The 22,288-nt window shown below is 45.2% G+C and overlaps 1 protein-coding gene across 1 annotated transcript in view; it reads right to left on the bottom strand.

Moving 5' to 3' along the window:
* Positions 1-209: 209 nt before the first annotated feature.
* LOC137532901 (small ribosomal subunit protein RACK1-like) overlaps positions 210-22,288 on the bottom strand; it is a 42,421-nt gene continuing 20,342 nt past the window's right edge. The window contains exons 5-8 of the mRNA XM_068253900.1: positions 9,467-9,607; positions 7,522-7,632; positions 1,657-1,718; positions 210-377 (exon numbers count right to left, since the gene is read on the bottom strand). Of these exons, the coding sequence (XP_068110001.1) occupies positions 347-377; positions 1,657-1,718; positions 7,522-7,632; positions 9,467-9,607 (345 nt within the window). The 3' untranslated portion in view covers positions 210-346. The remainder of the gene's footprint in view (positions 378-1,656; positions 1,719-7,521; positions 7,633-9,466; positions 9,608-22,288) is intronic.

Raw genomic sequence — 22,288 nt, forward strand, 5'->3', positions numbered from 1 at the left:
TTTTGATGAGTTTAGATTGGTCCAGGTTTCAAACTGCATACATTTTCATAATCCTGCATCAACTCAGACTTTTTTGCATTTCATTGCCCATTCCAACCAATAATTACCCCTAAAAGCCACAGCAGATCTTGGTGTGCTGAGAAAGTCAAAGCTAGACCACTAAATTTGCTTTAGCAGATATGGTCACATCACCAACTGGCAACACAGGGTTTTGTTGTTTTATAGCAACTTTATTGAAGAGTCAAAATGTTGGCATTACAAAGATGACTCCAAACTGCACAAGCAGAGGCGTTTTCCATGATATAAAAGTCTTAGTGGGTTCCAATAGTCACTTGCCAAACTCTGATTAAGTTGTCTGTGTAGCCGGCGAAGAGTGTCTGTAGGGAAAGAAATAGAAACAGCAGTCAGGATAGGACACACCAGGGAAAGCTGTATGTTGCATATTCTAACATCACTTTAAAGAGAATCTGAACTCTAAAATTCTTACAATAAAAAAGCATACCATTCTATTCATTATGTTCTCCTGGGCCCCTCTGTGCTGTTTCTGCCACTCCCTGCTGCGATCCTGGCTTGTAATTGCCAGTTTTAGGCAGTGTTTACAAACAAAAGACATAGCTGCTAACCAGCTTGTGATAGGCTGAGAGGAGCTCAGTCTGACTCGCACAGAGCCTGCAGGGGGCGTGGAGAGGGTGTGTATAGCTTCTATCCTAGCACAAGCAGAGCAGCACATTCCTGCCTGAGCCAGACAAAGCCGTCAGAGGAAAGAAGATTAGATTATATAACAGAGATAATACAGCCACTGTGCAACTAGGAAAGGCTGCAGTAAGCCAGACCACATTTGAACATGTATAGGAACTTATAGGATAGAAGAAATAAGGTTGAACATTTTGTTACAGAGTCTCTTTAAAGGGAACCTTAACAGAGGGGATATGGATGTCTCATTTTAAACAATACCAGTTGCCTGGCAGTCCTACTATCTCTGGCTGCAGTAGTAGCTGCATCACACACCTGAAACAAGCATGCAGCTAATCCAGTCTGATGTCAGTCAGATCACCTGACCTGCATGCTTGTTGAGGGGCTGTGGCTAAAAGTGTAACAGGATCAGCAGGAGAGTCAGGCAGCTGGTATTATTTTAAAAGGAAAAATCCATATCCTCAGTTTAGGTTCCCTTTAATCTGATCGACAAAACAATAGTATTTGTTTCAGTCCTCAAGTCTGGCGAGTATGGATGGTCAATGAGCTACTTTACTGGTAAAGTAAAGCACCGCAGAGGCCAAACACCACTCCACACCTCTCCTGGGCTCTGTAACCCAACATGCCTCAAGTGCTGATGTATGCACCAACAGGTGTGCCCAGATGCAGCTCCTGGGAATGGTGAATCAATGTAAACTCAGCCGGTATGTGGAAGAGACCAGCATGAAGAGTGGTACTAAGTGTAAAATGACATTTTTATGCCTCATGGTGGCTTCTGCTACTTCAGTATTTTTCTACTAAGAGCAGTAAAAAGAAACTACATTTTATACAAACGTGGGCCTTATTTATGAACTAAGATCTATATTATCAAAGCAAATACAGTGCACATTCTGAGCTACTGAAACCATTTTCCAGGGAACAGCTTGCAGTTCATATTTTATTTGCATTACGATCTTTACACACCTTATTTGTCGAGCATCTCCCTCTAGTGGCTCTAGTGGCCATTGATATTTTATAATATAGTCCTGGTGTAGCAAGAGAAAAAAAAAATTATCCAGGTGTACAATATACGATTGTGAAGCTCTACTAATCTATGTATATACATTAACCTCCTTAGCGGTAACCCCGAGTCAGGCTCGGACGGAAATCCGCAGCTCAGAGCAGTTATCCTGAGTTGGATCCATGGAAGCTGTGTAAATGTGCAGGGCTGCCACAGATCTATCTAGTGGGATGATTTTTAGGGTCTGAAAGCTTGTGAAAAAAAATTGCACAGCTTTTGGGGAAAAAAAAACCTGGACACTTGCTTTTACAGTACTTAAAAATGTCAAATTGAGCCCTGATCAACGACAATGCACTTGTGCCATTTTACTCCTTTCAAATGGTAAAGTGAGCCAGAAAAAAAAAAATGCTGCATACTCGCCTACGGAGAGGTAAGGCTCTGAATTCCATAGAGCAGGGGTGCCCACACTTTTTCGGCTCGCGATATACTTTAATATTTGCCGAGGCCAGGAGATCTACCAACGTCTAAAATCCTAGGCACACTCCCCCCCCCCCCCCCCCCCCCGCGTAGGTTAGCCAGGTAATATGTGCCTGCAGCATAGGTTAGCCAGGTAATATGTGCCTGCAGCATAGGTTAGCCAGGTATATGTGCCTGCAGCATAGGTTAGCCAGGTATATGTGCCTGCAGCATAGGTTAGCCAGGTATATGTGCCTGAAGCATAGGTTAGCCAGGTATATGTGCCTGAAGCATAGGTTAGCCAGGTATATGTGCCTGCAGCGTAGGTTAGCCAGGTATATGTGCCTGCAGCGTAGGTTAGCCAGGTATATGTGTCTGCAGCGTAGGTTAGCCAGGTATATGTGCCTGCAGCGTAGGTTAGCCAGGTATATGTGCCTGCAGCGTAGGTTAGCCAGGCATATGTGCCTGCAGCATAGGTTAGCCAGGTAATATGTGCCTGCAGCATAGGTTAGCCAGGTAATATGTGCCTGCAGCATAGGTTAGCCAGGTATATGTGCCTGCAGCATAGGTTAGCCAGGTATATGTGCCTGCAGCATAGGTTAGCCAGGTATATGTGCCTGAAGCATAGGTTAGCCAGGTATATGTGCCTGAAGCATAGGTTAGCCAGGTATATGTGCCTGAAGCATAGGTTAGCCAGGTATATGTGCCTGAAGCGTAGGTTAGCCAGGTATATGTGCCTGCAGCGTAGGTTAGCCAGGTATATGTGCCTGCAGCGTAGGTTAGCCAGGTATATGTGCCTGCAGCGTAGGTTAGCCAGGTATATGTGCCTGCAGCGTAGGTTAGCCAGGCATATGTGCCTGCAGCGTAGGTTAGCCAGGCATATGTGCCTGCAGCGTAGGTTAGCCAGGCATATGTGCCTGCAGCGTAGGTTAGCCAGGTATATGTGCCTGCAGCGTAGGTTAGCCAGGCATATGTGCCTGCAGCGTAGGTTAGCCAGGCATATGTGCCTGCAGTATAGGTTAGCCAGGCATATGTGCCTGCAGTATAGGTTAGCCAGGCATATGTGCCTGCAGTATAGGTTAGCCAGGCATATGTGCCTGCAGCATAGGTTAGCCAGGTAATATGTGCCTGCAGCATAGGTTAGCCAGGTATATGTGCCTGCAGCATAGGTTAGCCAGGTATATGTGCCTGCAGCATAGGTTAGCCAGGTATATGTGCCTGAAGCATAGGTTAGCCAGGTATATGTGCCTGAAGCATAGGTTAGCCAGGTATATGTGCCTGCAGCGTAGGTTAGCCAGGTATATGTGCCTGCAGCGTAGGTTAGCCAGGTATATGTGTCTGCAGCGTAGGTTAGCCAGGTATATGTGCCTGCAGCGTAGGTTAGCCAGGTATATGTGCCTGCAGCGTAGGTTAGCCAGGCATATGTGCCTGCAGCATAGGTTAGCCAGGTAATATGTGCCTGCAGCATAGGTTAGCCAGGTAATATGTGCCTGCAGCATAGGTTAGCCAGGTATATGTGCCTGCAGCATAGGTTAGCCAGGTATATGTGCCTGCAGCATAGGTTAGCCAGGTATATGTGCCTGAAGCATAGGTTAGCCAGGTATATGTGCCTGAAGCATAGGTTAGCCAGGTATATGTGCCTGAAGCATAGGTTAGCCAGGTATATGTGCCTGAAGCATAGGTTAGCCAGGTATATGTGCCTGCAGCGTAGGTTAGCCAGGTATATGTGCCTGCAGCGTAGGTTAGCCAGGTATATGTGCCTGCAGCGTAGGTTAGCCAGGTATATGTGCCTGCAGCGTAGGTTAGCCAGGCATATGTGCCTGCAGCGTAGGTTAGCCAGGCATATGTGCCTGCAGCGTAGGTTAGCCAGGCATATGTGCCTGCAGCGTAGGTTAGCCAGGTATATGTGCCTGCAGCGTAGGTTAGCCAGGCATATGTGCCTGCAGCGTAGGTTAGCCAGGCATATGTGCCTGCAGTATAGGTTAGCCAGGCATATGTGCCTGCAGTATAGGTTAGCCAGGCATATGTGCCTGCAGTATAGGTTAGCCAGGCATATGTGCCTGCAGTATAGGTTAGCCAGGCATATGTGCCTGCAGTATAGGTTAGCCAGGCATATATGCCTGCAGTATAGGTTAGCCAGGCATATGTGCCTGCAGTATAGGTTAGCCAGGCATATGTGCCTGCAGTATAGGTTAGCCAGGCATATGTGCCTGCAGTATAGGTTAGCCAGGCATATGTGCCTGCAGTATAGGTTAGCCAGGCATATGTGCCTGCAGTATAGGTTAGCCAGGCATATGTGCCTGCAGTATAGGTTAGCCAGGCATATGTGCCTGCAGTATAGGTTAGCCAGGCATATGTGCCTGCAGTATAGGTTTGCCAGGTATATGTGCCTGCAGTATAGGTTAGCCAGGTATATGTGCCTGCCGCGTAGGTTAGCCAGGTATATGTGCCTGCAGCGTAGGTTAGCCAGGCATATGTGCCTGCAGCGTAGGTTAGCCAGGTATATGTGCCTGCAGCGTAGGTTAGCCAGGTATATGTGCCTGCAGCGTAGGTTAGCCAGGTATGTTTCTACCTCAATCCGGCGGTTGAGGGTCCTGGACTCCTGGAACGCTCTGGCAGGCAGGCCGCTGGCCAATGAGGATGCAGGGGAGGCTACGTCATGGCTGGGGGCAGCGGCGGGCACGTTACAAGCACGCACGTCGCACGCTGCGCACCCCCAGCCATGATGAAGCGGCCGCACCGCCTCTCTCCTCGCCGCCTCTCCTCCCCTGCATCCTTATTTGCTAGCGGCCGGCAGCTAAACATGATGAGCTGCCGGCCGCAACATTTATTTAACGAGACGTGGCCAAGAGGCTGCGATCTACCGGTAGATTGTAAATGACCTATTGGGCAGCCCTGCCATAGAGCATTACCGGATCCCTCTTTCCATATCCTCTATCCACTGCTGGGATCGCTGTTAACAGCGCAGGAGATTTGGCACAGCCATAGGCCATAATAGGAATTACGGCTATAGCGGCGCTCAGTGAGTAATTTGGGCACCGTCAAAAGTCTGAGCACAAATTACTATAAAAACACTAATTTGGCCGCCAGCAATAGCTGGAAGCACAATTACATCATTCCTCCACTATCCATGGCAGCATGGAGGGGGATTACTACTTAGCACTGCCGGGACTTGTGCAGGAGCAGGGTGCGCAGTTTATTAGCTTTACCCTGTGCCCAAATCTCCTGGCAGCTGAACTATATGTATGCCAGATTGCGCAAAGGTGGATCAGCGCATCACCAGGCCGCCTTCAAATGGCCACCAATCAGGTGCGCTGAGCCCCCCCAAGAAACTACAAACGCACCTTGAAACCAAACAGAAGCTCTGCATAAACATTAATAAGCAATGCTATTACATGGGAGCAGCTGACCAAAGTTACTTACATTTGTACATGGCGAGGAAACAGCGCTACTTAAAAAACAGATTGCATCCTTATGACTACCTGCTTGAGAGTGCAAGCCCCACTGGTGGGATAAAATACACACCCAGCATTCAAATAAAATGCACCTGTCTACCATTGGAGGATGTTGGTTTCCGTAATAGCTTGCATGCAACTCATTAAGTACTCGTCCCTCCCACTGCGAAGAAGTCATCCCCCATGGGATGTCAGGGCTGTATGCCAGGGCTGTGCCCTTGTGAAAGTTACTTGAACAACTGGTCAAATACACCATCCCCGGCGAGTACTTCCAAAGAAAAGAAGAGCAGGTCTGAAGTGTGTTTGCACAGTACAGATGCACCTGTCTTTGGAAGCACTCAAGTACTTCCAAAGCCTTCTGAGGAGTCCCAATGGTACGGACTGACAGAGGGCACGGAGAGGACTGGGAAGGTTCTATCCGCAGGTTAGCTTTAGATTTGCTTTAAGCTACAGGGCACTTTACAGTGTGCCCAGTAGAAGTCATTACTTTGTGCTTACACTAATAGCAAATGTGTTCTGAAACTATGGCCACTGCTTCTTCAGTTGGAAATGGACTACCTGTTGTCACTGTCCCTCTGGAAATTGTATCTGCACTTTAACACTCAGGGAGTACAGGCTAGTGATCACTCAATTTTGCAATAACAAAATTTGCATTTGAAAACTGAATATATAGTAAAGTACATACTCCAAAAAATATATAGCAAACCACATTTTTTAGTTATTGCAGGGGCCCCAACCGTCCCGGATTCGTCGGGACGGTCACGGGTTAGGGGAGGGGTCCCGCTGTCCCGAGATACCCTCCCTTGTGTCCCGGCAGGCAGAGGAGGTTAAAAAATGATCAAGGCCCCAGCCGCCAGATGCGGTGTGTGGGGCGATGTGTAAGATAATACTGTCCCTCCCTCCCTCCCTCTGAATGTGCCCCCCAGTGTCCCCCTGTATGTAGATTATACGAGCGCAGCATAGCGGGCAGTCTTACCATTCCTCGTCGCGTAGACGCGTACCGGGCTCTGGCTTCCATCTACTTCCTGTGACGTCACAGGAAGCAAAGAGCAAGAGATGCCCGTACATGACGAGGAATAGTAAGACTGCCCGCTATGCTGCGCTCTTATACTCTACATACAGGGGGACACTGGGGGCCACATTCGGAGGGAGGGACAGTATTATCTTACACATCGCCCTACACACCGCATCCGCCGGCTGGGGCCTCGATCATTTTTTCACACACACATTATATATATATATATATATATATATATATATATATATATATATATATATATATATATATATATATAGATATATATAGATATATATATATATATATATATATAGATATATATAGATATATATAGATATATATAGATATATATAGATATAGATATATATATATATATATATAGATATAGATATAGATATATATATAGATATAGATATATATATAGAGAGAGAGAGAGAGAGAGAGAGAGAGAGAGAGAGAGAGAGAGAGAGAGAGAGAGAGAGAGAGAGAGAGAGAGAGAGAGAGAGAGAGAGAGAGAGAGAGAGAGAGAGAGAGAGAGATAGAGATAGATATATATATATATAGAGATATATATATATATATATATATATATATATATATATATATATATAGATATAGATATATATATATATTTGACTAGGGGCGTGTCAGGGTGTGTGGTTGGGGGTGTGGCTTAAGTGTCCCGCTTTCTCATCTCAAAAAGTTGGGAGGTATGTTATTGCATTTGCCATTATTGTAACCCTTTTAAGAGCTACAACAAGTCATGATGGCATAGGATACAGACTGGATGTAAAAGCAATTAAACTGGTGGTTCATCACTGACCCTAAAAGCTTCTAACAGCTCTTCTGTAAACCACAAATATACAATGAACCGAGTGACTTTAATATAGTGTATTTACCTGTCCATCCGCTGACCATGCCAGAGAGGTGCACTGTGGTGGTTCAGGCTTGCTGCTTGTACTGATCACTTCCTGCTTTAGCTCATCTACAATAATCTTGCCCTCCAGATCCTGTGATGGGGAAAAACATGCAGGTCAGCAATACAGAAAGTCCTACAGTAGCAATGTATGTCAGGACTGTCACTGCTCAGAAACAGCCTCTGATTTCAGCAAGGAGCTTCAGATGGCATAGGAGAATACATCATAGCAGGAGGACTGACCCTCAGTAGTACCCCTGGAGTTACAGTGTACACCGCTTATATTTAAATATAAAAGCTTTAAAAGAAACAAACAAACATTTTTGCAGCTCCAATTGGAGAAGAATTTGCTTAAAGCAGACATGAACTCTTGCACAGGACAAATGGGAAAACAGAGAAGTGTACCCTGTGTGTATTTAGAGAGTTTAGCTAGTCTAATTTCCCCTCATCTGTGACCAATCGCCACTGTAATTTGATCTCTTGGCTGTGTCAGGTCAGGAATCTCTGCTGTCACAGCAGCCAATCTAAACACAGGATGTTAACCCTAAAACGCTCCAATGTAAGCAGGAAGTAAACAATGCAGCTTTATTGCAGGATTTTATCAGCTATAACAAAAAAGGTTTTCTTTAAAGGTTATTATGCTGTTGCGCATCTTTTACAGCAGAGAGGAAGTGCTGAGTTCAGGTCCACTTTAACATTTTAAAAAAATTCTGCTTTGTTGAAGGCAACACAATCCACCAAATGTAGCTCTATTATAGAGATAAACAAAACACAAGCACTTGTACATAATGCTAACATCTTCCGTAGCTTTTCTTTTTAGCAAAGTGCATAACCTTAAAGCGACCCAAACTAAACATTTTTTTAATTCAAAATATGTAGTTGCACCACCCTGACACATACAGAGATAAATAAACACTCCTTCAAGCCTATGAGCATTTCAGTGCCTGCTTTTCACCCTTCTCTTTTCATAACTAGGGTTATACAGGTGGCAGCCATTAGCAATTCCTCCTTTGCCGGACACTTCCTACTCCACCAGTTTGCCGGATTCTGTCCCGGCAATATGAAAGGAAGGGAGGGGTTCCCTCCTATAAATGTAAAATATTTTATATTTGTCATCATGCAGCTGAAAAAAAGGCTGCTATTTATTATTATAATATAGAAAATAGATTTTATTTCTGAAATCTTGTATTTTTAATTTGGGTCCACTTTAAAGAGAACCTGTAACAAAAAAAAAAAAGTCCCCTGGGGGTACTCACCTCGGTAAGGGGAAGCCTCAGAGTCCCAATGAGGCTTCCCCCTCCGCTGTAGCTGCAGGCAATCCAGCGCTGGCTCCACCGAAGTGTCCCGGAATCCTCCCTCGACAAGGCTAACAAGTGCTGATTTATTTACCTTTCCTGTCTCCAGTGGGGGCGCTGTTGCGGCTCTCCGCACGGAGATAGGCGAAAATAGCCGATCTCTGTTGGGTCCGCTCAGCGATCAGCTATTTCCGCCTATCTCTGAGGCGGAGAGCCGATACTGCGCCTGCGCTGGAGCCAGGAGGGTAAATATTTACATCCCCGCTGTTTGGGGAGCTTTATCATTGCCACCGTGGGACCGAGGAGGAGGGGTTCCCCCACACGAAGTGAGTACCCCCCAGGGGAACTTTTTCTCATTACAGGTTTTCTATAAAGGTTATAGAAAACAGCCACTCCACCGTGCTAAGAAACTGGCAAACAGGATTGTGATTGTGCTGCCTTGCTCTGTTCATACAATTTTACTCCCAAAAATAAAATAGTGCCAATTTAGGGACATTATAGCTGGCTGCAAGTAAAATATTTACCATAAAGATGGTTTTCATTAAACACAAATTACTTCAGTTGTGCAAAGGTTACACAAGACTTTCAAGAGAGCTAAAAAGTTGCAAGTGAAACATTCATCTGTACACATACCCAGATCTTGATGCTGGGGCCTGTGGCGGCACACAGCCAATAGCGGTTGGGGCTGAAACAAAGGGGATTGAGGACATCTCCGCTGTCCAGAATGTACAGGTGCTTCCCCTCATTCAGATCCCAAAGCATAGCTAGTCCATCCTGGAAATGCAAATATAGTTATCAGACAGGGGTAAGGTTATAAATACATTCTCCTACACACAAATAATGAATCCCACTAAATCAAAGTAACGTTTCTCACACCCTATCCACAGCTCATGGGCTGAAAGCACCAGTTAGTCTTACCGGTAACGGTGTTTCTGTTCAGCAGCCGGGATACCCTCTTGAGTGAGTGCCACGCCCCCTCACTGCGGAAACACAAAACAAAAAAGCATAAAAGAGCTCCCACCCCCCTCTAGCCTCAGTGCATATAAAATAAAAGACCAACACCAGGCAGAAGAGGGGCGACGCACCTCCTAGTGAAACCAATCTCAAAAGAAAAGTTATAAGGAAATGCTACAGAAGAAAAAAAAAGGGTTGGGTAGTAGACGGTATCCCGGCTGCTGAACAGAAACACCGTTACCGGTAAGACTAACTGGTGCTTTCTCAAATTCATCAGCCGGGATACCCTCTTGAATGATACCCACCCAAGTAAATACCCACCTAGGGAGGGACTACGGCCTGGAGCACTTTCCTGCCAAATGACAAGTCTTGCTGGGAAAGTACGTCCACTCTATAATGTTTAACAAAGGTGGACGGACTCGCCCAAGTAGCCGCTCGGCAGATCTGCTTAACCGTAGCACCCGCTCTTTCTGCCCATGATGATGAAATCGAACGGGTAGAATGTGCCTTGATATTCGACGGGGGAGTGGAGTCAGATATCTGGTAGGCTGAAGCAATCATATCACAAATCCACCTAGCAATTGTCTGTCTAGAGGCTGGCTGATCCCTCTTTTTCCCCATAAAAAGTACAAATAAATGCGAAGAACATCTGAACTCTCTCGTCCTATCTAAATAAGCTAGAATTGCCCTTCTTACATCTAGACAATTAAACTCAGCCTCTTAAGCACAGGAAGGGTTGTCACAGAACGAAGGAAGAATAATATCTTGAGATCTGTGAAAATCCGTCGCAACCTTGGGTAAGTACATAGGGTCTAACCGTAACACCACCTTGTCCGGAAAAATTGTAAGAAAGTGATCCTTAATGGATAGTGCATGGAGATCGCTCAATCTCCTAGCCGACGTAATCGCAACAAGAAACGCAACTTTAAGAGTAAGGTACTTCAAATCAATCTCATTAATTGGCTCAAAGGGGGGCTTGGTTAGTACTCCGAGCACCAGGGACAGATCCCATTGGGGCAACACTTTTTGTCTCACGGATGTCGACCTCTGGATTGCCTGAAAAAAATCTCTGACCAACTTTTCCTGTGCCAAAGACCTATCCAGTAAAACCGATAAGGCTGAACATTGCACCTTTAGGGTACTCAAGGCTAACCCCTTTTCCACCCCCTCTTGGAAAAAATCTAAAATAGTTCCAATTTTTGACTTGTCTCTTTGACGTGAAGAACACCAGGACAAGAACACCTTCCAGACCTTTCTATAAATACTATGCGTAACCGGTTTTCTGCATTTTAGAAGAGTATCGATCACCTTGTCCGATACCCCCTTATTCTTTAAAATCACCCTTTCAGGATCCATGCCGACAGATTGAACATCTCCGGCTTGGGAAGAAATAGAGGTCCCTGTCGTAATAGATCCGGTCTGTCCGGAAGTTTCAATGCAGGTGCTACTGCTAGTCTCAAAATTGTAGAATACCAAACTCTCTTGGGCCACGCCGGTGCTACTAGGATTAGTGTTACTCCCTCCCTCTGAACTTTCTCCAGGACCTGAGGAAGCAGTTTGAGTGGGGGAAATGCGTAACCCAGATCGAAAGTCCAATCCCAGAGACTTCTGACTGTCGTGAACAGAAAAAAATTGAGGAATCTTTGCATTGATCGGAGACGCAAAAAGATCGATGTCCGGAACCCCCAGACTCTCCGTGATCCAATTGAAGACCTCCTGGTTTAATTCCCATTCTGAGTGGTCTATCTCGTGGCGGCTCAAATAGTCCGCTTCGAAATTTAAAATTCCCTTGACGTGAATCGCTTCTATCGACAGAAGATTTTGTTCTGCCCAAGACAAAATCTCCGACGTTAGCTTTAACAGGGCTTGGGCCCTGGTACCGCCTTGTTTGTTCAGATACGCGATCATTGTAGCATTGTCTGAAAAAACGAGAACATGATTGTGAATAATCATGTCCTTGAAGGAGAGAAGCGCCTCTCTTACAGCCAGAAGTTCCCTGAAATTGGACGATTTTTTGGCAATCGTCCTGGACAACCTTCCCTGGGAATGGAGCTCCATAGCCATGGCCCCCAATCTCCAGGCACTCGCGTCCGTGTGAATTCTTATTGGATTTTCCTGTCTTCAAATTCTTCCCTGTACAAGATTTGGGGATGTCAACCACCAGTGAAGACTCTGCTTCACTAGGTCTGGAATTTGAAACCTTACATCTAAAGTCTCTATCGACCTGTCCCAAGCCTCCAGAACCCAACATTGTAGAGTTCGGCTGTGGAATTGCGCCCACATTACTGCCGGAATGGTGGCTGTCATAAACCCCAGAACTTTCATAAGTTCTCTTAAGGAGCTGTCTAGGCCTAGAAGAAGACTCCTTACCTCCTCCTGCAGTCTTGTTACTTTCTCTAAAGTCAATAAAATCCTTTGACTTCTGGAATCTATTACATACCCTAAAAAGACTATGGTCTGGGTCGGATTGAGATTCGACTTTTGGTAATTCACTATCCAACCCAATTGTGTCAGACTCTGAATTACCAAATCCCTGTGAAGTATGACCTCCTCTCTTGTTATGGCATAAATTAATAGATCGTCTAAATAGGGTACAATGGAAATTCCCTGTTGTCTCAACACCTTCATAACTTCGGCTAGAACCTTGGTAAAGATCCGAGGTGCCGAGGCTATTCCGAAGGGCAAGGCCTGAAATTGGTAATGACATGTCTGGTTCTCCACTCGTATTGCAAATCTTAAAAATCTTTGATGGTACTTGGCAATCGGTATGTGGAGATATGCGTCCTGAAGATCTATTGATACAAAACATTTCCTCCCTTGTAGGAGGGACCTTACTGAAAAAATGTTCTCCATTTTGAACTTCTTGTAAACTAAAAATGGGTTCAGACTCTAAGTTCAGAATGAACCTGAATTCACCGTTTGTTTTGGTTACCCAAAAAACATGGGAATAATAACCCCGAAGTTCCTGATCCTTCGGAACTGGAATAATTGCCCTCTTGAACATAAGCTTCTCTATTTCTGCCCGTAGTCCTCTGGCTTTGATGGGATCCCGTGGAAGATTGTTTACATATACCCTGTGGGGAGGCGTAACAAAAAATTGAGGTCAATATCCCTCTTTTATAATTTTCAAAATGAACGGATCTGGACTGATCGAATCCTACTGGGATAGAAAAAATTGGAGCCTTCCCTCCACCGGCAAAGAGTCATTTGTTTTCCTTTGTAGTATTAGGCTTTGCCAGGGCAAAACCTCCTCGTCCTTTACCTGTCGGAAAGGACCATTTCCTTTGCTGGTTCTGAAACTTAGGCTGTTCCTGTACCGGTTTTCTAAACACGCCTTGCGGTTTCCCATTGAAAACTCTGCGTTTGTTCAGGAATTGTTTCCCCCTCTCAGCAGATCTGGAAAGAACCTCATCCAAATCCTTGCCAAAAAAGTAAACTGCCCGAAAATGGAATTGCACACAATTTATTTTTGGACATCAAATACCCCTCCCACGTCTTTAGCCAGACTGCTCTCCTGGCTGAATTAACTAACGCAGTCGTGCGAGCAGAAATACGAACAATCTCAACTGCCGCGTCAGCCAGGAAGGCAACCGACCTCAGAACAACAGGCAGGGACTTAATGTATTTATTTATATCAGAACCCGATTTTACATGAGGAAGCAGGTTATCCATCCAGACACGAAGGTTACGGGAGATGCATGTAGCAGCAACACCAGGGAGGAAGGCAAAGGAAGCAGATTCCCATTCCTTTTTGAGCAAAATATCAATCTTTTTATCCATTGCATCTTTTAAACCCCCCGCGTCTTCGAAGGATAGGTCTGCCCCTTTAGAATGTTTGGACAAAGCCGCATCTAACTTGGGACATTTAGTAAATTGATCCATGTCAGTGTCAGCAAACGGGTATTTCTTTTTAGCTGATTTAGGAATGAATAATTTTCTTTCCGGTTCTTTCCAGAGATGCAATAATATCCTTGAGAGATTGATGGAAAGGAAAGACACGGCCCGTTTGCTGAGACAGACCCGAATAAACCTGATCCTGAGCTGACAGTTCACTTTGGATCTCCGGAATCTGCTCAGTAGAATAAACAGCCTTTAATAATTCATTAGTCTCCTCCGTACTAAAGAGAAATCTGTCCGCCTTCTTTAAATCCTCATCGGATTCCAATTCCGATTCAATATTCTCACCCTCCTCAACCTCGGAAAACTCTTCTCTTCCCTCTAAATCCTCCTCCTCCCCTTCAACCCCTAATCCAACTGATTCTGGAGGAATTTCAGGATCAACCCCATGAGCAGGACTCCCCATCGGGGCTCCAGGAATTTCTGGAGTAGAGGAGGGCCCTAGAACAGCGTCGACATTTGCCGGCAGCATAGATTCTCTAAACCTTTCAAAGGCAATTGACATGTCTTTCTTAACTGTTTTCATTACATTTTTAAGAATAGTGGAGGACTCTGAGGAAATGACAGCATCTATACATGTCTGACAGAGGGATTTTGCATAAGAAGAGGAAAGTTTAATGCCACATTGGCAACATTTCCTAGACCTAGGTCTATTAGCAGTGCTAGAGCCACCAGATCTAGACTCCACTCTAGCCTGCAGCAAAAAAGAAGGGAGGGAGGGAGAGAGAAAGAGGGAGGGAGAGAGAAAGAGGGAGAGAGAGCACCATTAAACATTACTTTAAAAACAGGTGAACTTCCTCTCAAGGGAGATCAAACATCTCCCACTCACCCCACCATCAGCTTGACCATGCTCAGTGGATGTTGAAGCTGTGGAAGTGGAAGCCGACGTTGATGCAGATGCTGCGGCGGCAGTAGCCGAATTCGTCTCCTGCTTCTCCATATTGCCGCCGCACGCCACTGCTCGGCTTATGAGGCAGCTCTCAAACCAACTTCCGGAATTGCCTCCTCGGGAACGCCCCCTCCGCCGGAAATGACGCGTGAGCTCCACTCATAAAAGAGCGGCGCACGTCTCGCGCAGGAGGAAGGCGTCCGCTGTCACACCCTACCTCCGTGGGCCCAACAGACATGGCGGCAGCACCTCCGAGACGTCCCACTGCATGGCGCGCTCCTTCAGGTACCATGCCACACTACACTAACCCTCCGGTGAGGATACAAAGAAAAACTAAAAAATTGGGAGCAAAGCTTTTCTGGTGTTTCCTGGGCGGAAACACAAATGAACTGAGGCTAGAGGGGGTGGGAGCTCTTTTATGCTTTTTTGTTTGTGTTTCCGCAGTGAGGGGGCTTGGCACTCACTCAAGAGGGTATCCCGGCTGATGAATTTGAGAAAGGCTTGATTTGCATGAAGGATGTTTTAAACCAGAGATTTTACCTTCTTGGCACAATGGCATCCTGGCACCTCATCCTGAAACAGCAACAGGTCTTATAACTAATGTGTAAGGGCCGGTTCACACTAGAGCGGATGCAAAACGGACATGTTACGTGCCATCAGTTTTGTATCCACTGCAGCAAACTTCACTGGTCTGCTCCAATTGCACCCACATTGCCACTCACGTGTTCCTCTGCCGCTTGGTCCCTCGGTACTCAGCCAAGAGGCTGGTAGGGGCAGATGGGAGACAATAGACCAATTCTGCCTAGCAACAGGAAGAAATTTCATTGGACCACCATAAACCAATGAGAATCCCCCAGTTGCTGAGGCTTCCAATTGGTCTTTTGCAGCCAAGTGGAGATCGCTTGCTTCTGTCGGCCACCGGGCTGTGTACAGGTGGCAAGCGGCGTATTAAGTCACAGCAGCATTCAAAACTGGCGAAGCAGATGCAGTGACTAGCCTAGTCCGGTCCAGGAGGGTGTACAAAGTACCGACTCTGCGTTCCACTTAGTGCAACGTGGATCAGTTTTTGAGAGATTTTATTTTTACCAAGTGGAGGCGGATCCTATTTTTAACATTTGGATCTGCTTCCCGCACTAAACTGAGATCATTAAAAAAAAAAAAAAAAAACAGTTAATAATGGTTGCCATGTTCCGCTATCCTGACAAAGACCAGCATATGGCTCCTTTGATAAATAAAAGGTTTACACAGCAGGTGAAAGTAACTGTACTGAAATAGCTTTTTACCATTTCCTTTATTTTAGTTTTTTTTTTTTTTTTTTTAAAGGGCAAAATACTAACTAAATTAACAAAAATTAAAGCTGGTCTCCCTGAATGCTCTGGGAGAACGCCACATATCTAAACAGCCTAGGCTTTGACATCGCTGGGAGCGATAGGGCTACATTCCAATAAAATACAGCAATATTTAGAGTTTCTGATACTGAAGCCAGGAAAAAAAATAAAAATGAATTATTGATTTTCTACAGTATCACTAAAGTGCCTCTTTAAAAATAGGATATAAACTTTCAACAACATTACAAACCAGTTATCATGGCCTTTACTAGGATGGCAGTCTACAAGGCCTTCATTACTTAATATGTTCTTGCATTTAAGCATATTTATAGCAGACACACTACAGCCATTTCAGCCAATAAATCAAGTCCATGCAGAACATTAATCCCAAGCATGACTCAGAACTGCAGGCAAGAGTGCTGATGACTTAGAGGAACTCCGGTGTAATAAGAAAATGTGCTTCATTTTTACAATTCTGTATAAATTAGTCAGAGAGGAACGATTTTTCAATGGGCAAACACTGATTTACAGTCTGACATTTATCACATGTGAGTTTTACTGCTGGCAGGTGATGCTAGTGGAAGGAGAAGCTGCTTGCTTTTTTAGCACTTGTAAAACAGCTGTTATTTCCCACAATGCAACAAGGTTCCCACAGTATGAAGTCAGGACCTTGGTCCTGACATCACACTATGGGAGGTATTTCACCACAATATCAGCCATTCAGAGCCCCCTGATCTGTTTGAGAAAAGGAATATATATTTCTACTGATTGGAACGAAGTTCAATTCTTGGTTACAGTCAGGGATGCTCTTAACTTCGAATTCGGATGAAATTCTAATAGGGTTATACGAATTTCATCTTACTAATTACAGCAGCTGTGCGGGTGTCCGAGGGTGGGGGGGGTTTAATCTTACCCGGCGTCTTCTTTGCTCGTCCCTCGGCGCCTCCCACGCTGCGTTCCAATCCGGCGTCACGTGATTACATACACTTACTCCTTCCGGGTTGAAGGGGGAAGTGTATAGTCACGTGACGCCGGATTGGAACGCAGCGTGGGAGGCGCCAAGGGACGAGCGAAGAAGACACCTGATGGGAAAGATTAACCCCCCCCTTGGCCACCCGCACAGCTGCTGTAATTAGGATGAAATCTGAATAACCCTATTCGAATTTCATTCGAATTTAAAGTTAAGAGCATCCCTGGTTAGTTTCACTTTAAAGCACACCAGAAGTGAGAGGACTATGGCAGCTGACATTTAATTCCTTTTAAACAATGCTAATTGCCTGTCTGTCCTGCTGCCCCCAATACTTTTAGCCATAGACCCAGAATAAACATGCAGATCAGGTGTTCTGATGCACGTCTGACCTTGTTAGCTGAATGCTTGTTTCAGGTGTCTTATACAGTCCCTACTAAAAGCCAAGAGATCAGCATGGCTGCCAGGCAACTAGTATTGTTTAAAAAGGAAATACATATGGCAGACATCATGTGATTCCCACTTCAGGTTCCCATTACCACCTGGACAATTCTGCAATGTTTGCTGAGAGCAATGTCAACTGCCGTCCTCCATCACAAGAACATTTCACTTTTCCGTTCAACCACCTTTGGTTTCAGTGTTTTCTGAGTCACTGATACTCCAACACTCAACCTTCAAAGTAAGAAAACCTACACTGTACTAACCACAGGCAGGGCCGCCATCAGAAATTTTGGGGCCCCTCACACATCATCAGGCCTGGCCCCCCCCTCCCGAGCCCACCCACCAGCCCCTGTGCCCGCCCATTAGCCATCCCACCCCCGTGCCCGTAACAGCGAAAAATGTGCATGGCTCCGACACCAAAGAAAGCAGCGCGCACAGCATGACACAGTGAAAAAGTGTCCCCCTCAGTGTCACCTTAGTTTGTGCAACAATGAGGTTAGTGTTAGGTGTAGCGATGGGAAGGCTTGTGTTAGGTGTAGTGGCAGTGAAGCTTGTGTTAGGAATAGTAGCAGGGATGGGCCATTCCCTGCTCATCTCCCATTAACAATCACACAGATCAGAGCAGAAGTAGTACTGGGGCTTATGCCTTCCAGTGTTAGATCGCTGATATCCTCCCACTGCAGCCACTAGGCCTCAATCTTGGTCTGAGTTTCATGTGATGTGCAGAGACGCTTGGGATGAGAGAAAGGCTTACATCTAGTGGATGCAATGGAAGAGCATCCATGACCCGACGCCACTGGAAGAGGCAAGACCCAGCATTACTACTGCTGCGCTGATTTGTAGGTCTGTGGTAGGTGATAGTCAAGGGAGAAAAAGATGGAGGCACTGGTGAAGGTGGAAAGGAAAAAAATCCAGGTGCCCAGGCCTGTTGGGGATCAGATGAGCATCCTTCACAGAAAAAACAAAACAAAAAATAAAACAGACATCTGTCCAAATTCCAGCAGGAGAAAAAAAAATAAATACATTAAATAAGAAAGGGAGAGAGGCGGGGAGAGTGAGAGAGAGAAAAGGAAAGGGAGAGTGAGAGAGAGAGAGTGAGAGAGAGAGAGAGAGAGAGAGAGAAAGGGAGAGGGGGGAGTGAGAGATAGGGCTGCACGATTTTTTTTTTTTGATTTAACATGTCATCTTTATTGAGATAATGTAGTGATGGTACATAATAGATGATGTTATCCGCACGCAGGCGGTATACTCATGGTAATGACAATTTAATGTAAGGATGAAAAGAGACATCAATGTTAAAGGTCATTGGAGTGATTGGCGAGATAAGAGAGTCCTGGAGGAGAGTTTCCTAAACAGAAGGATGGATTGAGCAACAAAGAGACATGTTATAACATAACTCGAGTATAAAACTTAGTGAACAGTAAAAAAAATATATACAGACAACAGCCGAGAACCCCATAGTCCCGCCCCCCGCCCCAAACGCCTCCAGTAGTGATGACAGTGTGAAGATCTGTAGACGGGTATTAGACTCTAGAACGAGTGTAGCGTGAGGTGGTCCAGGTGTCCCATATGTAATGAAATTTTTGCACGGACCCCCTGTGTAGATATATGGCTTTGTGGAAGGGGAGAATTTTATTAACTGATCTTATCCAGTCAGCTAGTTCTGGGACCTGAGGTTGTATCCAGTGTCGAGTGAGCACCTTACGGGCTATATGGAGGATATTGAGCAGGAGCAATTTAGTGTGTTTATTACGGATATCATGAGGAATTAAGTTTAATAGGCAAAGTTTAGGGTCCAGGGCGACTGAGCAACCCATTTTGTCATTTAGAAATTTAATAATTTGTTGCCAGTAGATATTCACTTCAGGGCAGGACCATATCATATGGTAGAAGGTACCCTGGGTCAGAGCACATTTAGGACATAAAGGTGAATACCCGGGACGAAATTTGGCTAATCTAGTCGGGGTGAGGTAGGCGCGATGCAACACGTAGAGGCCAAGTAGTCTATCAGGAATGTGGGGGGAAACCCTAGCAGAATCCTCGAGAGCCTCCTCCCAATCTTCATCAGAGAGCTCCCCAAGATCCTGCTCCCACTGGGATTTCCTACCAAAGGCTCTACGGGTGGCTCCAGTTATCATTATGGCTGCATATAAAGCTGAGATTAGTTGAGTGGGAGAGGGGCCTGTTACAATATTTAATATACCAGAATCAGAGAGGGAAGAGGGTACTGTTGGGAATTGGGTTTTGAGGGCATGCGAGAGCTGCATATAGTAAAATTTCATGTGTATTGGAAGGTGAAATTTAGTTGCCAGTTGCTCGAATGAGATAATGGAACCAGAGTCCAGGACCTGGTGTAGGTATATGATGTCGTATTCAATCCACAATCGGCTATTAGGAAGTTTACGAAGTTCAGGAAGGCCTCGATTTTCCCACAACGGGGTGAATTTCAATGGGGCATCTAGCTCTAGATATTTATGAGCGGTATCCCAGACTTTTAGAGTTTGACGGAAAGTTGTCGGAAATTGCTTGGTATGAGGAGATTTTTTAGCTCCAGTGGCAATAATACAGAGGGGGTCTGTGTGACGAAGAGGGGGGGTGTCGTGCATTAAATTACATATACGGTTCCTATTAATTGTAAGGTCATAGTATATATGTGAAAGTTGAGCAGCCAAGTAGTATATATGACAGTTAGGAACTGCTAAGCCGCCTAAGTCTTTTGGATTTTGAAGAGTAGTGAGGGAGAGGCGATGTCTTGAGGAGCCCCAAATAAATTGAGTTAAAAGGGTGTTTATTTTGGAGAAGGTATCATATGGGAGGTATATCGAGGCATTCCATGAGACATAGAGTATCTTGGGAAGGAGAACCATTTTAAATAGATTTGCTCGGCCTGCCACATTTATGGGAAGTTTGGACCAGGCCTGAAATTTAGCTGATATGTATTGTAATAAGGGTGTCCAGTTTAGAGGAATAAAGTCTTGTGGAGATCGGGAGATCTTAATACCTAGGTATGTAATCTCTGATGCCCATTGTAGAGGGGAGGAGGCCTGAGGCAAGGTTGGGGGAAATATGTCAATGGGGAGGATATAGGACTTGGACCAATTGATACGTAGACCGGAGTAATGACCGAAATTGTCAATGAGGGCGAGGGCACGGTGTAATGAGGGCCCGGGGTCGTTTAAGTATAAAAGCATGTCGTCAGCATAAAGACTAATTTTGTCTGTTATATTTGCTTTTTCCAGGCCACGGACGTGGGGATCTGATCTAATCAGAGCAGCAATGGGCTCGATCGCCAGATCAAATAGGAGGGGGGACAGTGGGCAACCTTGCCTCGTGCCTCTGGATATGGGGAAGGCATCAGAGATCCATCCATTGATTCTTATCCGGGCATAGGGATCAGTATAGAGTAGTTTAACCCAGGCGATGAAACGGGGGCCAATATTATAACGACGAAGAACGGACAGTAAAAAGTCCCAATCAATGGTATCAAAGGCTTTGGCGGCATCAAGAGACACCACCACTCTGGTACCAACATTCTCGTGTCTCGTCTGCATAGCAAGAAACAATCTTCTGATATTTAAAGAGGTTGATCTACCTGGAATAAAACCAGATTGATCTGGATGTATTAGGGAGGTTATAACTTTATTAAGTCGTTGTGACAGGAGTTTAGCAAGGATCTTAACATCAGTTTGGATTAGGGAAATAGGGCGGTATGATTCGCATTGGAGGGGATTTTTTCCAGGTTTCAGAATTAGGATGATTAAAGCTTCTCTCATAGAGAGTGGGAGAGTGCCTGTTGCAAGGGCATTGTTGTATAATTCCAGGAGTTTAGGGGCCAGTAGTGATTTAAATTGTTTGAAGAATTCCCCTGGTAGGCCATCAGTGCCTGGAGATTTGGAGGGGGGCAAAAAAGAAATGGCATCTTCAACTTCCTGAATTGTAATTGGGGCGTCTAATAATAGGTGACTGGGTTCATCGAGGGAGGGGAGAGAGATATTTTCTAGGTAATCTGCAACTGAAGATGCAGCGGCAACGGAGGTCTTGGAGTATAATGATTGATAGAAAGAGGCAAAACGTTGTAGGATATCAGGAGGGGAGGAGAGAGTAGATCCTGTATCATCCTCTATTTTAAGAATAACCTGTGGGGCTGTCATTTCTCTGGATAGTTTAGCTAATAACGCTCCACATTGTTCACCTAATTCATAGACTCTCTGCTTGGAAAATAAAATTTTCCGGTTTGCTTTAGCTATAAGGAGTTGCTCGTATGCAGCCAGTTTGGATCTGTAGAGATCATGGAGGGTGGGAGAGGGGTCAGCGGTAAAATCAGAGGTGACCTGTTGTAGTTCTAAAAGAACTGCACGTTCGTTTATAGCAGAATTTATTTTAATGCTTTTTATTTTGGAGGAGAAATGTTGTCTAGTGAATTGTTTAAATACTTCCCAGATCGATGCAACTGATGCAGAAAGACCTTGCAGGTCAAAGAAACTAGCAAGGGTCACATCGAAGGATTTTGTCTCAGCAATTTTGGATAGCCAGAAAGGATGTAAACGCCAGAAAGGTAATTTAGGTGGAAAAGACCAGTTGAGTTGGATAACATATGGAGAGTGATCTGACATGGGAGAGGGGAGGAAGCGTGCTTTGCATATATTTGGGAGTAAAGAGGATGAGACTAGAATATAATCCAGGCGTGAGCAGGTTTTATGCGATGCAGAGTAGCACGAGAATGCCGGAGTATCGGGGTATTTCACTGACCAAGTATCGTGTAAGGATACATCTTTAAGAAGGGTCACCAGTTTGGTGTCTTTACCAGTGGGTGCGGTGGAAATAACTGGCTGGGGGATTTTATCGACGTTAGGGTATAAGACATAGTTAAAATCTCCGAGCCATATTGAGGGTACCTGAGGATAAAGAGCAATAAAGTTCAGTGCAAGTTTCAGGATTGCAAATGAAAACGGAGGTGGTATGTATACAGCAATGATTAG

Source organism: Hyperolius riggenbachi, chromosome 9 (assembly GCF_040937935.1).
Source record: "Hyperolius riggenbachi isolate aHypRig1 chromosome 9, aHypRig1.pri, whole genome shotgun sequence".
Classification (NCBI taxonomy): Eukaryota; Metazoa; Chordata; class Amphibia; order Anura; family Hyperoliidae; genus Hyperolius; species Hyperolius riggenbachi.